At 35.6% G+C, this 15,335-nt stretch overlaps 2 protein-coding genes across 4 annotated transcripts; one reads left to right on the forward strand and one right to left on the reverse strand.

The window, feature by feature from the left end:
* Positions 1 to 2,631: 2,631 nt before the first annotated feature.
* Positions 2,632 to 13,647, forward strand: LOC131676786 (mpv17-like protein). Of its 3 annotated transcripts, XM_058956097.1 has the most exons (5): positions 2,632 to 2,726; positions 2,783 to 2,931; positions 13,004 to 13,137; positions 13,203 to 13,334; positions 13,399 to 13,647. In XM_058956097.1, exons 2-5 carry the CDS (start codon positions 2,799 to 2,801, stop codon positions 13,570 to 13,572), a joined length of 573 nt encoding a protein of 190 aa, XP_058812080.1. In that variant the 5' UTR covers positions 2,632 to 2,726; positions 2,783 to 2,798; the 3' UTR covers positions 13,573 to 13,647. The 3 variants fall into 3 exon arrangements, with proteins under 3 accessions (XP_058812080.1, XP_058812096.1, XP_058812088.1); XM_058956113.1 differs by having other exon boundaries at positions 2,632 to 2,931; positions 13,454 to 13,647; XM_058956105.1 differs by lacking the exons at positions 2,632 to 2,726; positions 2,783 to 2,931 and adding an exon at positions 11,421 to 11,779.
* Positions 13,608 to 15,116, reverse strand: LOC131676778 (uncharacterized). Its single transcript, XM_058956085.1, has 3 exons — positions 14,694 to 15,116; positions 14,334 to 14,630; positions 13,608 to 14,089 (listed from the first exon to the last, which is right to left on the reverse strand). Exons 1-3 carry the CDS (start codon positions 14,772 to 14,774, stop codon positions 13,634 to 13,636), a joined length of 834 nt encoding a protein of 277 aa, XP_058812068.1. The 5' UTR covers positions 14,775 to 15,116; the 3' UTR covers positions 13,608 to 13,633.
* Between the last annotated feature and the right edge of the window lie 219 nt (positions 15,117 to 15,335).

Below are 15,335 nucleotides of genomic sequence, written 5' to 3' on the forward strand. Positions count from 1 at the left end.
AAAAAAATTGTTCCCAATTGTTCGTGAATAAAGTGGAATGAATCCTGGAACAATCACATTTTTACGTTATGAAAAATCACGTGTTTTATAATTATGTTCAATTTCCATTCAGTAACGCCCGCATAACGTTTATTTAAGTGGAACTATTTGTTTTTGTTTTGTGAACTTCAGTCACGGTTTCCACCAAGTCATTTCTAATGCGATTTTCAGTACGCGAACTAGTTCACAACTTTATGAACATTCTTCATAAAACCAAAGGTTGACTCATGATGATTTTCATAGATATAGAAGCCTTAGTTCACAAAATCAAAATATTCTGGATACGTTCTCGTGAACTATTTCGCGAAATTCAAAATTGTATTCATGAATCTATTTATTTCTCGTGAACTAATTCATGATCTTTAATGTATTAGGTACGATCCAATATCCGTGCTCGTGAAAAAGTTCACAAAATCATCAAATATTATTCATATATTCGTGAACTGGTTCATGATTCCTATAATATTTCTCGATCCCAATCCGTGCTCGTGAAATAGTTCACGAAATCATGAAATATAATTCATGTATTCGTGAACTAATTCATGATATCTAGTATAAGTCACAACTCATGTTTATTTTTGTGAAATAGTTCACGAAATCATTAAATTTTATTCATGTATTCGTGAACTAGTTCATGATGCCTAGTACATTATTTACAATCTATTTTGCGTGGTGGTGATATTTAGAAGATACCACTAATCATTTACGATTTCATGTAACATGATAATGAAATTTTCCCGTGAACTCTTTCACAAAATTTGAAGAATTATTCGTGGAATCATTTTTATTCCATGCACTGTTTTATGAAATATCCAGCTGCTAGCGACCATAGTAATAGACACGAGCATTATATATAAAAAACTATTAGGACCTCGAACATCGTTATTTGTTTGATAAGGTTAATAGTGATGTCTGGATAGAAAACGAACCCTGCGCTGAGAATCCCAAATAGTGTGTGTGATATAATTCACCGAACAAGATATCGCAAATCAGTCACATTTTTATGATCCAGTTCATATTGTCACGTTATTCCGAATAAAAAATCGATTGTAACCAAAAAGTAATAGATCACAATTAGGCGAAGAGAATTTACGAATACCGTGGTAAAACTACTGATATCATGAACATTAGTCATATTACTCTTCGTATCAAATTTGGAAGTAGGTTCCAAAATAAAACATTACAATAACATGAACAGAAATTACGAAAATCGTGACTTAGATCCTGAAATCATGAGCACAAATCACACAACTCGTGACAAAAATATCTAAAATCGTGACTAAGATCCTGTTCAAACTAGTAACCAATTATTTAACCATTTTCAAAACTTGTTCTAATTACGTAAAATGACACAATTGCGCTATTCCCATTCATTCACACTAAGATAATTCCTCGCATGTATAACATTTGGATCCAGGCTCTTTTTCGAGCTGATAAAGGAGCTTTTTCGTCGAATGCATATCACCACGCAAACCCCAAGAATTGTAACAAAACATCAATACAACTGTTAAAATATACATAGAACAATTATACAATTTTTTTTTCGGAACACTTTTAATTCAAATGGTAATTGGATGCAAAAAATAATAGGTAAAATATAAGCTGTTACTGAGAGCTCTAGTTCACCCACAAGAGGTTTGAAATTTCTATTATATATATATATATATATATATATATATATATATATATATATATATATATATATATATATATATATATATATATATATATATATATATATATATATATATATATATATATATATATATATATATATATATATATATATATATATATATATATATATATATATATATATATATATATATATATATATATATATATATATATATATATATATATATATATATAAATATATATATATATATATATATATATATATATATATATATATATATATATATATATATATATATATATATATATATATATATATATATATATATATATAAACTCGGTCACGGAAATAAAAACTTAAATAAAACAAAAAATTCCACAGTAACTCTGCAAACCTCAAAACATATGGCTACATAGCTTATTTTATAACGAACAGCTTTGTTGAAGGTTGAATATTAACTGGAGGTTCCCCGTTAGAGTTATTTAACTTTGAAGACCAACTGAATTTTTTGAAATTTCCTATTCCAAGCATGTGCGAGAATGAGAGGCAACACATAACTTCGGATCGATTTGCAGTCTTCGACAATATTGATCCTTACACCTTAAGCTATATATCTGCAGATTACGGAATGCACAAGATGATACTGGCATTTTTTACTGAATTTATTGTTGCTTTTGCCTATTTTTCATATATTTCCACATACAAACTTGAAAACTCTTGTGAGTGATACAGAGTTATCGGAAAAGCTCATATTTGACAAATGGTATGCTACATGACATTTGAATATTGTAATGGGATGCATTTTATGAAATAATGTCACACTAGTCAAGATAGAATCATGTGTTCGATTGAAACTCACGCTTCACAAACAGCGGCTTATAGAAAGTGAAACTGACTTTACTTCGCATGTGCAGCTCACAAACTAACGAAAAGTGATTCTGGTAATGACATAAACTAGCTCAGTATTATGTTCACCGACCGTAGTTATACAGCACTACTAAAATCGAGCAAAATTAAAAGTATTAACCATTATAAGTGCTGAGTTTACGTAATTAAACGTTATTCCATCAACTGGACAATCATTTATTGTGGCTAAAATTACAGCGAAGTTGGCTCTAAAATGATACGAACATGGCTAAACAGTGCGCGAGTATTTTTCAACCGTTATCCAGTGGCTCGAGGGATGCTGACGTACAGTCTAATGTGGCCCACGGGATGCTTGGTACAGCAAACCGTCGCCGGAACAGATTGGAGTGCGTAATAAGTTCGATTAGATAGCTATCTGTAAAAATTCACTCTCTTATGGAAACGAAAAATTAAAATAATTATAAAAATGGTCGTCACACGAGGAAGACGTAGCGAAAATACAGTCGTGCACACTTTACCTTGACAGTGATCTTGGCGTGATGCCAAAATAACGGATTACCCCCTCGCACACGTTTTTGACTATCGCGTGAAACTTCGCAAGGTCATGACAACAGGGATGATTACTCACAAATCTGTGTGTGATATATACATTATACAGAACTGATGTAAACCAGCGTCTATTGATAGTTTCAAAACAGAATCGATGGTTATTGAACTACACTAAAGTATCTTTTTATGCGGTTTTCATGCGAAGTTTTGCGGCATAGCAAAAATTCTAGTATTTCAGATCCGAAGAACTGTTAAGTGAAGAGTGTTTTACAAAATTACTTAATATGATATGAACTGGGATACGATCCAAAGCATTGAAATAGTGGTAAAAGGCATATGAATGATTTTCTCAGTATCAGCACAGTATTCAAACCTTTTTAAATACTTTTTCTTGAAAATTGAATTTTTTAGGAAGAGTGAAAGAAACTGTGGGTAACATGGACATGGAGGGAAGTAGAAGATTGTTATTTCAAGCCTATGAATGACGCTGCACTATGGAAACAAGGTGATGAGCACAATAGTTTTTATAGGTGAAGAAGCTTCCAAGAACAAATGGACAGCAGATGTCACTGGAATAGAAGACGATTCAATGCGGATGAATCTTTGGATGTCTGCTCAAACATCGAGGAACAAAACAAAGCTACAAACGGTGCGAACAATGAAGTTTCTCTCCCGTACTAGGAACTAAACGCAGCAGCAACATGGGTTGCTCTGTATCGGGCTCATAGCAGTTCACCCCATATCAAAACATCAACGACATGATAACCACCATTGCCAGCGGGCCCCCATCTCCGTCGTTCACGGGGGAGGATACAAATTCTTCCATAAGTGTCGCGGTGTTGGAGGTTTAGAAGGGTTAAAGGTCTAGGGTTCGCTCGAAGCAAGTGATGAGTATTTTGTTATCTAATTGTTTAGTTAGTCTTCGAGTACACGGTCAATCAAAATCCAAAAGTTGTTTTGAAATCTGGGCAGCTGGCTACCGAGAATAATCTATGTTTTCTAAACAAAGCCGATTTAAACTCCAAACAGCCGGACGCTTGGGTATTGCCTAGAAAATCTAATGTTATCTGAGTAAATAGCTGCAACTGTATTTAGACAGCTTTCGTTATTTCTTCTCTACGATATATTTATTGGGTTGAAAACAACCTATTGATAACACGGAAGATAGGCTAATATTAAAGATTTAAAGCAAAATGTTATAAATAACACTGATGGCGACAATTGAGTGGATATTACAAAGGTATCTATGACCTGATGCAAGGACGTGTTAGCAATAACGGAACTTTAAATTAGATTCATAAATGCAGACGCAGCGAATTTTCAGTATGTATTGACCCGTGATCATCGATACTATTCAGATTAAAGTTGTACTGGGACTGATCTCCGATCAACTATTCAGTTTAACAGTATTTTCACACGCCATTCACACGCCATTCTGTTAGTATCGACCCAGTCGCAGCCGGTATAAAGACCAAATGTCATCAATCGACTCAGACTCGCGGGGAGACATGAGATAGGAGACTTGTAAGAACCATGTTATGTCACCGTTTGACAATCAGATCGAAGTTTTATTTATGTAAAAAAAACCTGTTTTAATCCAACTAGCGGTGCAATTGTGCCTTTCTCAATGATGAACACGAGAATTTTTTAGTTGCTTGACTTGACTTGACTTGACTTGACTTGACAACTACATACAAGAAAAGAAATCATTATTCGAGTTCTAAAATTTTGCAAAAGAAAAACCAGCCACAGTAATATAGAGTTGAAAAAAGAGCGAAATCGGTTAAGTCCCAAAAAGTCGATTTTTATAAAAAAAAAATCGAGATAACATAAAATCTCGACGTTTCATGCATTTTAAAGATGTTTGGCATCAAAAATACGAATTCGATTTCTGAAATTTCATGGGGTCCCCCCCTTGAAAAAAAATTTGAGTTCCGGCTTATATGGGGATTTCATATGTGACCGGACGGTTCAGTCTATATCTCCGAACCCATATAAGCGATCCGTGCGAAATTTTACAGACACCTGTGGGGATAATATAGCTATCATTTGGGACTAAGTTTGTGAAAATCCGCCCAACCATTTCCGAGAAACTGATATGAGTTTGCTAGTTTTGAAAGATGGCCGCTTTTCCCGGGCACTTCCGGAACCGTCTATGGTGGTCAATGTAGTCAACGAAAGTTTGTTTGGCCGTCGATGACCTAGAACAGCAAATTTAAGCTGTTTGAGAGACATTTTAACAACATTTTTTACCTTTTTTGCTTTCATCGGAGTATCGGTTTGAATCGCAATTTGCTGTGTGATCGCACGCCACAACGCATAACTCCAGAACTGGAAGTCGGATCAAGATGAAACTTGATAGCCATTTACGAGTGCGCAATACCTTTCATTTGAGACTAAGTTTGGTTGAATCGGTCTAGCCATCTCCGAGAAACCGATGTGACTGTTATTCTGAATTTGGATACTTCCGCCGGGGCTTCCGGAGCCGATGATGGTGGTCAATGTGGCCAAATAGACTTTGAATGGATGTTAGTGACCTAATACTACAAATCGAAGCAGTTGTAGTCATATTTTGGAAAAATTTTCGCCTTTATACATTCATTGCAGAATTTTTCTGCGTGTTCGTACTCATCACCCTGTAATTCCGGAACCGGAAGTCGGATCCATTAGAAATTCAATAGCAGCCTATGGGAATGTTGCACCTTTCATTTGAGACTAAGTTTGTCAAAATCGGTTCAGCCATCTCTGAGAAAAATGAGTGACATTTTTGGTCACATACACATACACAGACGCACATACACACACATACATACATGCACACGCACAGACATTTGCCGAACTGAATCGAATGGTATATGTAACTCGGCCCTCCGGGCCTCCGTTAAAAAGTCGGTTTTCAGAGCAATTGCAATACCTTTCTATTGAAAAGGCAAAACTGGGAGAGCATTATTTCATCAAAAAACTTAATTATTTTTTGAAAAAGTTAAGTTTGCAAATAAAAATTGTTCATAACTTTTCAAATAGAGGAGGTAGCAACCTTGTCACTTCAACAAAAATATGCGCCATGCATAGTTCTAAAAATGCTACAAGCAAAGTATGAGAAGTAATTTTTAAATGCCTCCTTTATATCGTTCAATCTTATATGGTAATATGAAATAAGGACAGACTATGGTTATTTCTAAACCGGCCAGCAAAAGTGATCTATTGAGCATTGCATGAAAATGTATAACCTCACTTTTCTGACAGCTCAGAGAGCTTGTTTATATCAGAGTTTTTAATAGTAGAGTTGCGTAAAGAGGATTGGCAACATTGGACCAATCATTGGTCTTTTTTAAATTTTGGCAACCTTTTATTTTTAGTTAAATTTCAAATGACTTAACCCGAACGCTTCAGTTAGAAGTTAACTTTCTGCATTTGAAAATTTAAAATTAAGTGTTTAAAAATCAGTACGATAAATAACATCGTATAAAGAATTTAAGCTTTTTCCGGTTCTCAACTGAACCGCAACTAAGAACGAAATGCATTGATTTTTGCCGCTTGCCGTCTGATTGGAGTGTGACAAAAAACAGTCGAATTTGCAGCGTAAGATAAATTTGAAACAGGTACATATGTATACACAAATTTGTCAAAATTTTAGCTGCACTTTAACTATGAGAAATACCTTCATATTTCCACTGTCGGTGGAAGATTATTAACACTACCCAGAGCTGTTCCGGTGTTTGAAATAGTGCCAAATTTGAATATCAGTGAACATATATTTTTTTAATAATTGTCATTAAGCGAAATATTAACATTATTTAAATGTTAATATTACATCATTGAATTTTTTTTCATAATTATAATCACATAATAACGATACTCCCCACGCATTCGAACATTGTTATTCTTCGTGTCCGATAGGTAGACGTTTTGAGTGTTCAATAGGTAGATTTGCTTCAGTCTTTGCGCAACTGTTCTTTATAAACTGTGGTTTATATGTACTTAGAAAATTTTTGGTTTCACCCAGTACAAAAAACTCGGTTCGAATTCTAACACCATGTAAACAAGCTCGCTGAACTGTCATTTTTTCGAGCATTTTTACTCATATGACGTCATCTTGCAATGCTCAATTACAAGCTCACTGAAGTATTGCGCACTTCCCACCAACCTGGACTCCGCACTTTCAAAGTGCGAGGGATCTCAAAACTGCGAGCTGTCAAAACACATGTATTTCAAGTGATACAGTTGGTACTTTCGTAGACAGACCAGTCGAACTAACCAGTCTATGATAAGAATTTATAAGGAGAATGGTAAGTGCGCTGTGCGGTTAGAATCCAGTTTTTAGTGCCACAAGCAATAATCCCTCCTTTGTTCCAAGTGACAGTGATGCCTAGAAAATTACAAATATTTCCTTCATTTCTATATATATATATATATATATATATATATATATATATATATATATATATATATATATATATATATATATATATATATATATATATATATATATATATATATATATATATATATATATATATATATATATATATATATATATATATATATATATATATATATATATATATATATATATATATATATATATATATATATATATATATATATATATATATATATATATATATATATATATATATATATATATATATATATATATATATATATATATATATATATATATATATATATATATATATATATATATTAGACCTCTCCACATTTTGAAAAAAATTTGAAATATACATGGGTCAGCTCAAATTTTTGTTCTAGGTGTAAATTTAAGAACTTTCGCCAAAAATGGCTTAATTTGGACATGATTTAGAGGTGTCTCCAATCAAAAATCGTATTTTTGCTATGTTTTCATAGGAAAATCACTTACACTCTGATTTGATAGGCCCTACACGTCCACATATCATCAAAGGTTGTTTCTTATCTTAACATGTTTTGACAGGTGAACTAATCGCGGTAGAAAACTTGTTAACGGAATTTTCATATAGAAAAGTATATCAAAACCAAGGAAAATTAGTAGTATTTTATCATTGTTTTGATATTCTCTATATAAATTCTCTATATATTCTCTATATAAAAATCCAGTTAACAAATTTTCTATTGCGATTGCGATTGCGATCACCTGTCAAAACATGTTAAGATATGTGTAAGGAACAACCTTTGATGATATGTGGACGTGTAGGGCCAATCAAATCAGAGTGTAAGTGATTTTCCTATGAAAACATAGCAAAAATACGATTTTTGATTGGAGACACCTCTAAATCATGTCCAAATGAAGCCATTTTTGGCGGAAGTTCTAAAATTCACACCTAGAAAAAAAATTTGAGCTGACCCATGTATATTTCAAAACTTTTTCAAAATGTGGAGAGGTCTAATATAAATTTTCTCAAGAGATCTTAGAGATGTTTTTAGTTATTCGATAAAGTAATCATTGCCAGTGGTGCAAATTTTCATTTTCAAATGCCAACTTTCAGTTCAATCAAACCCAACCACGATTAAACGTCAAAGCCTCCTTCAATCATTCACATTCAAGTTGGCGGGATTTTCATGACTGAATCGTACGTCTTCATTCCAAATTGATGCTTTTTCATTCACCAACCAAAGCTGTCATCTGCTCTGTAGTGGCCAGTTTAGGTTAAATGTTGACATGTTTTGCGTTTTCAAGCTTACATGAACAGTAAGAAATATCTTCAGAGTAATAACTTAACTATAGAAGATATTAAAATTCAGCGTCAAGTCTCTAATCCTTGGAAATTAGACGTAGCTGAAAGCCTGGAAATTTTCAAACATTCGTCTCCTTTCTTATTAAATCGAGACCAAGGTAACGGATATTCATGGCTCTTCGATATTTTACCTATATGCAAAAAACGGTCAGCTTCATGCACCTAGGTACCCACCGACCACAGCCTACCCGCTTCCCTAGATAAAACGACTTTACAATCCCGTAATTTCCTATAGATTGATACAAACACTGAAGAAGATTACAAGTAGTAATCGAAATACCGGTATCTGTTAAATAGTGAAGTGCGAGTGCATCTAACTATAAAAACATAGTGGAATTAAATGGAAGAAAATCTTTGAAACATTACGTACATTCCACTAAGACCTCCGTTCGCGTATATATTGTGATCTTCAGAGTAGTTTTGCTTGAAAAACCTAGTCAATATCCCAGTAGAGAGATATTCACAGGATCTATGAAATCGAAAATGAATGGAAAATGATTGAGCAGGTCGGCTGTTTGAATGAATTAAGCAACCAACAATTGAATACTTTACGCTGACGTCACAAATGAACTGAGCGTTCTTTACGATTTGCTTCGAGCGAATCTAGTCGTCCACAATTTTTTCTAAGTCCATGTAAACAGTACAAGCCAACTCTCAAGAAAAGTGAGGTTAATACTACGTTCACACTACGAGTTAAAACGTGTTTTAACGCTATCTTGATGACATTTTTCTTGTTGCAAATTATTATAACATGTTTTAACTCTGTAGTGTGAACGTAGTATAACTGTGTCAGGAGAGAACCTAATTGCGAATTGAACATCGTAGGACATGATTTGAGATTTGTTCCTCCTTCAAGTTCAAAACAACCTGTTGAAAATTTGCAGCTCTGATCATTGTTAAGACTAAATTGAGTTTAGTTTCAGAATGATTATAATCTGTTTATTTGTAACAGCGAGTAAAGGCGCTATAACCTAGGCTCATTAGCCAAGGCAAGGTGTAAATACCTCTGTCGCATTCCAAAGGACCAAAGGAGTGTCACTCCCAACGATTTATCATATCCCCTTTACACTGAAACGGTCGGTACGGTTGTCCTCGTTTCTTCCTCCTTCAAGATTCAAAATAATTTGTTAGTTAGATTATTCATTAAATGAATAATTTAATTGCCGTGTAATTTTGAAACATCTTTAAACAAAACTCTGCACAGTAGGCCTGGCCGTTTTAATATTTGCGACATATTACACATCATATGCTTCAAATATTAATGTTGACAAGAAAAACACTACAGAATATTTGCAGTGCAGTGCAGTGTGGATGCTTTTCAATACTGGCTGTGTAAGGGTTAGAATAGAATAGAACAGATTATAATCTGTTTATTTGTTGTATCAGGACCAACAGACCTCTTGGCCCTAATGGTGGTTCTTAGCCTCGTTATATTTAAGGATAGACGAAAACTTATTTTTAATCGTATTTCTAGACGTGTGAAAGTCGAATCCTGTGGCAAAACTCGCTGAAATCCGGTAACAGCGCTGTGGCGACCGTAGTTGGTTCCCCTAAAAGGTAGTCGCAAACGAGATTTGTAGAATATTAGTGGAATGCAATATGGCAGGGAGTAAGTCCGCAACGAATAGGACTCGAGAACAGTCCCTGCGGATGCTTAGTGTATCGAGGTGTATTAACTAGTAACGGTTTTCATAGCTCAACAGGTGGAATCTGTTTCGCCATGTAGAAGGACAAAGCGTATGAACAGGCATTGGTTAGCCTCGATTCTGTCAATCCCGTTCTGGTAGTACGGATTCCAAACAGCAGAACAATATTCTAATGTTGATCGAACCAGTGCGCAATAGAGTGATTTAAAACAGTAGGGGAGAGTGAGGACACTTGAGCGACCAAACTGAAGGTTTTTTTATTCGACTCTGACAAAGTAATGTCCCAGTCCGATTTTTATGCTTGAAGTTTATTTCCGACTTTTTTATTCTAATATGGTTGAAATGGGTTTTGCGAAGCATGTTCTATCCTTGCGACTTTTATTTTCGGTCGCTCATTTGATCCTTCGGGTTATTTGATTCCTTGACCATATCAAATAATCTATACGAAAAAAGCTATTGTGCAGCAGTACGGAGCGTAGTTCCGGCCACTTACAAAGCAGAGGAACTGGGTTGGGCTGTTGCAGTTGTCCAAAATATTACTGGCATTGTTGATAAGCGCAGATTTTGCGATACTCAATCGTACAAATCCCGACACAGATTGCAATTGGCAAGTTTCATTGATATCCACACTTGCTCGGAGCTCGTACACCGGTCATCGTTGATCACTCCCACCCGGTCAGCGCGGCAATCAGAAAGTTAGCAAAAGTTGAGCAAAGCGAAATTGATGCTGGCAGCGTTTCTGTGAGCATTTTGCGCGATTTGTGCGAGAATTCTGGCAACGAATTCGCTCAAATGCAACAACCGTTTCTGACAGAAGCGGTTAAACCAACCGATGCTGCTCACTTTTATCCAGAATCGAGCCAGAAATGTACGGCCAAGATCTCTGCACGCTTCCTACCACATCTTTGTCAGATGTTTTGCTCGATTCGTGCTGAATTCTACTAGGTAGGAATTGCCAGGATCTTTGCACAGTTTATGTCCGAGTTATGCCACGGTTTAGCTCGGTTCCTGTCAAAATTTGCCAGAAAACGCGAGCGAAACCGAGTTCGCCCTAGCTCAACTAACCCGACAGGATACGCGCAGAAATCTGACAGGGCTGCCAAACCAAGACTTACAGAAATCTAGCAGAGCGGTCTCTGTTAGAAAATTTGCTCACTGGGCAGACAGTAATTTGTATTACAGCTCGATATTTAGAGTACTTTAATTGGTTTCTATTATCTACTGAATTGAACAAATATACGTTTAATTTCGGCTAAGCATAATGCGCTCCACTGTGCCATGCCGCTCACATAAAGCGGTAAATGGTACGTGTTTGTGAATTGTTTTGTGCGTTTAGATAGATGTACTATTCCATTTCTCCGGCTAACCGCGAAGAATCCAAGACTACTACTCACTCTCGCTGTGGAGGATAAGCCGAACGAAGACTGCCTTCACCACAGCTAGCAGAAAGAGGAGAGTGAATCCCCAAGGAAGCTGCATCGTATGGGAAGCACACTGCTGTATCTTCCGAAATAATTAGCGGGGCGGAAAAATTCCCGTTATTCTTCACTGCAGTCAAGGAGAGTCCAACAAAAGAGCAAAGGTCTCCTCACTGATCAACAGCTAAGTACCGCCGTAGCAGTAGCCAGCGTCAACACCGGAAGAGTTCGTTTGAAACAAATGAATGCAGTACTATAAAAGTTAAAATTATCCGTCGTCGGAGGTCCGGAGATCGCCCCCGAAACCGGAGTCTCCGGGTCAAACCCGGAGAGGTGGCAATTCTAACGACGATTGTCGTCGGCAACAGAAATGGTTGATATCCGATCAAAAGGCAAAATACTAAAAGCGAAGAATACAGTGAACCGCTTGAAATGTTCGGATCAGAGCTGCAAATTTTCAACAGGTTGATTTGACTTGAAGAAAGATCAAATCTCAAATCATGCCCTACTATGTTCAATTCGCAGTTGTTGGTTTGCATCATCCATTCAAACAGCCGAACGGTTCAATCATTTTCCATTCATTTTTCAATTTCATTGCCCCTGTATATATATCTTTACTGAGGTATTGACTAGATTTTTCAAGCAAAACTGCTCTGAACAAAATTCTTACTGTCCATGTAAGCTTGAAAACGCGGTGAATGAAAAAGCATCAATTTGAAATGAAGACGTACGATTCAGTCATGAAAATCCCGCCAACTTGAAAGTGATTACATGCGATGCGATGGCGCGATGTGAATAGCAGGTACGGAACGGTAGCAGCTTACGGCGAGAGTAACGACAGCGAGATCAAACGGGAGCCTGCTTCGATCGAACCACATACGTTCGAAAATGCGATCCGTCGTAATGCAGCATAAGAAATCAAAAGAAATTATATAAAGTTATAATCCTTTATTCGAACCCCGATCAAACCTAGCCTAAGTATAATCCGGATAAATATAAAAAATAGCACTTTCCAGGATCAGTTTTTCTTTTGATAGAAATTTTGAATGAAAATCTATTCGAATAAATATTTATTTTTTCTGTTATCAACTCTATCGCGTTTTTTTGCAGGACAATACGATTGGCACAAATGCTTCAGATTCTTTATCTATGGAGGCTTCATAGTAGCACCATCACTCTATTGCTGGATTCGGTTGGCCTCAATGATGTGGCCAGCACAAAACCTCAGGTCTGCTATAGCAAAGGTAGTAGTACTTACTGTATTTATCTGGACTCGAGAACATATACTTGTTTATTTTTTTCATTTCAGGCTCTCACCGAACAAGTCAGCTATACACCGCTGGCCATGACATGTTTCTACTTTGGCATGAGTTTAATGGAATCAAAAACGATCGAAGAATCGTTTCAAGAAGTAAAAGCCAAAGTGCCGCCAACATATAAGGTGTGTAGGAAAATGTATTTTTTCGAATTTTCGTAGAAGTTTGAATAAACTGACTGTTTTGCAGGTCGCTCTTTGCATTTGGCCTTTATTACAAACTTTTAACTTTTCTGTTGTGCCAGAAAAAAATCGTGTACCTTTCGTCAGTATGTGCAGTTTGCTTTGGACTATTTTTCTTGCATACATGAAGCAGCTAGAGTTGGAAAAGTTGCAGCAGAGCGCTACCATTATGAATACATAGAAGTTGTAATATACCTATACATACTGTGAATATGCTTCCACTGATCAATAAAAAGTTTATTTCAAGATTCTTTTAATACAGAATTTCCTTTAATGATAATTTTGCGAACTTTGATTTCATCCAATGTAGATAGCAATTCCGAAATAGCTTCCGTTGTAGAGTTTTTAAGAGTACCTTCTCTCATTATTCGTTGCCCAACGGCCTGTCGATACCGTAGGCGCTGATCTATGTATAGACATTTCCTTGTATTCATAGTGTCTTGGTTGAATTCCGTAAAGGATATGAATGTCTTTTCTACATCTCTGTGAATGCCCCAGAGCGGCGAAGGTAATTCCACCTCGTATACATCATCATACAGTGCTTCAAACTCGGGATGAACCATTTGCGATACTTCGATGACGACACTACGCGCAACGACTTTGTCATCATTTTTGCCATTATTCTTCTGAGAGGACATGTTGGCTGTATCGTGCTTGGCGACCAATTGTTTTTCTTCCATTTGTTCAAGTTTTGTCTTCTGAAATAATAATAGTAAAATAGTTATGTGCATATATTTAAATATTATTTCGAAGAAAATGTCTTCAAAATCCGCTACCTAATCGAGTCATTAATAATTCAATTCACTATGCCGAATGACTTGGTTTTCTTCAATATCATTGAAAATGATTAATGTAACAATACATCCAATGTGATGATTGCTGTGCGGTTTATTCTAACATTAAATAAAATTTAATTTTGTCTATGACGTGATTGAAAGTTACCTTTACATAACTATTGGACGTCTTTTTGTCTATTTTACGTTTGGATCCGACGCCGGATACTTGGCTATCGAGAGCTTCGAAGTATGAATTATCTGATATTTCAATATAACATGGAACTGCGCTTGGTCGAAGTGCAGGCTTTTTACGCTCCATTCGCTCCACTTGACCATTTATTGTGTGCTCCCAGTAACGTAAAATATCCTCTTCCTCAAAGTGAATCTCACATACTCTATCAAACTCTTTCAAAGGTCGGTGCTTCGGAAGAGCCTTTATCCAGCGACTGAGAAGTACGGGGTCCTGGTATACAAATCGTAAAATGTAGTTATTCACTCTAGTGTAAGATATGGCTACATTTCAAACCTTCATCGGGACGTTGAACATTGCCCGCTTCGGATTGTGTTTGTTCGACTGATCGCATTTCGGTATGAAGCAGTTTCTCATGACTAACGCTCGAGTTCAAATATTTATCATAATAGATACCAAACGACTAAAGAAACTCGAAATGCCTATTCTCAAATTTGAATTGTTTATATATTTCTTTGTATAGTAGTACAGTATATTTTTGTTATTAAATAAGTTTTCTATAAGCAAAGTTCTGACTTCTTAATTCTATACCGTTTATTCAAAACGCCATATCTAACAAATGTAAACAAACTGCTAAGAGAAGAGAAGACAATCGCGTAGCCAATTTGATCCAGTCCTAACCTCAATATTGAACCAGCTTCTGATTGGTCGTTTTGCCAGTCAAGAGCGTTCATAATATTTTCAAACGGGTTGAAAAACAGTGCTGCTGAATTTATTTTGGCTACTTTTCATACACATGAACATTTCATGCAAATTGAATAAATACCCTGAATGACGATATAACTACGTGTATTGTTAAGAGAGACACCAATAAACATAAAATTCAATTTTTAAATGCAGCTAGTATTGTGAATTCTTGACAAAGGGTCGATATTTGAGGTACAATTATTTTCAGTAATTGTGAAAATCATGCAAATG

The sequence above is a fragment of the Topomyia yanbarensis genome, chromosome 1 (genome assembly GCF_030247195.1).
Source record: "Topomyia yanbarensis strain Yona2022 chromosome 1, ASM3024719v1, whole genome shotgun sequence".
Lineage (NCBI taxonomy): Eukaryota > Metazoa > Arthropoda > Insecta > Diptera > Culicidae > Topomyia > Topomyia yanbarensis.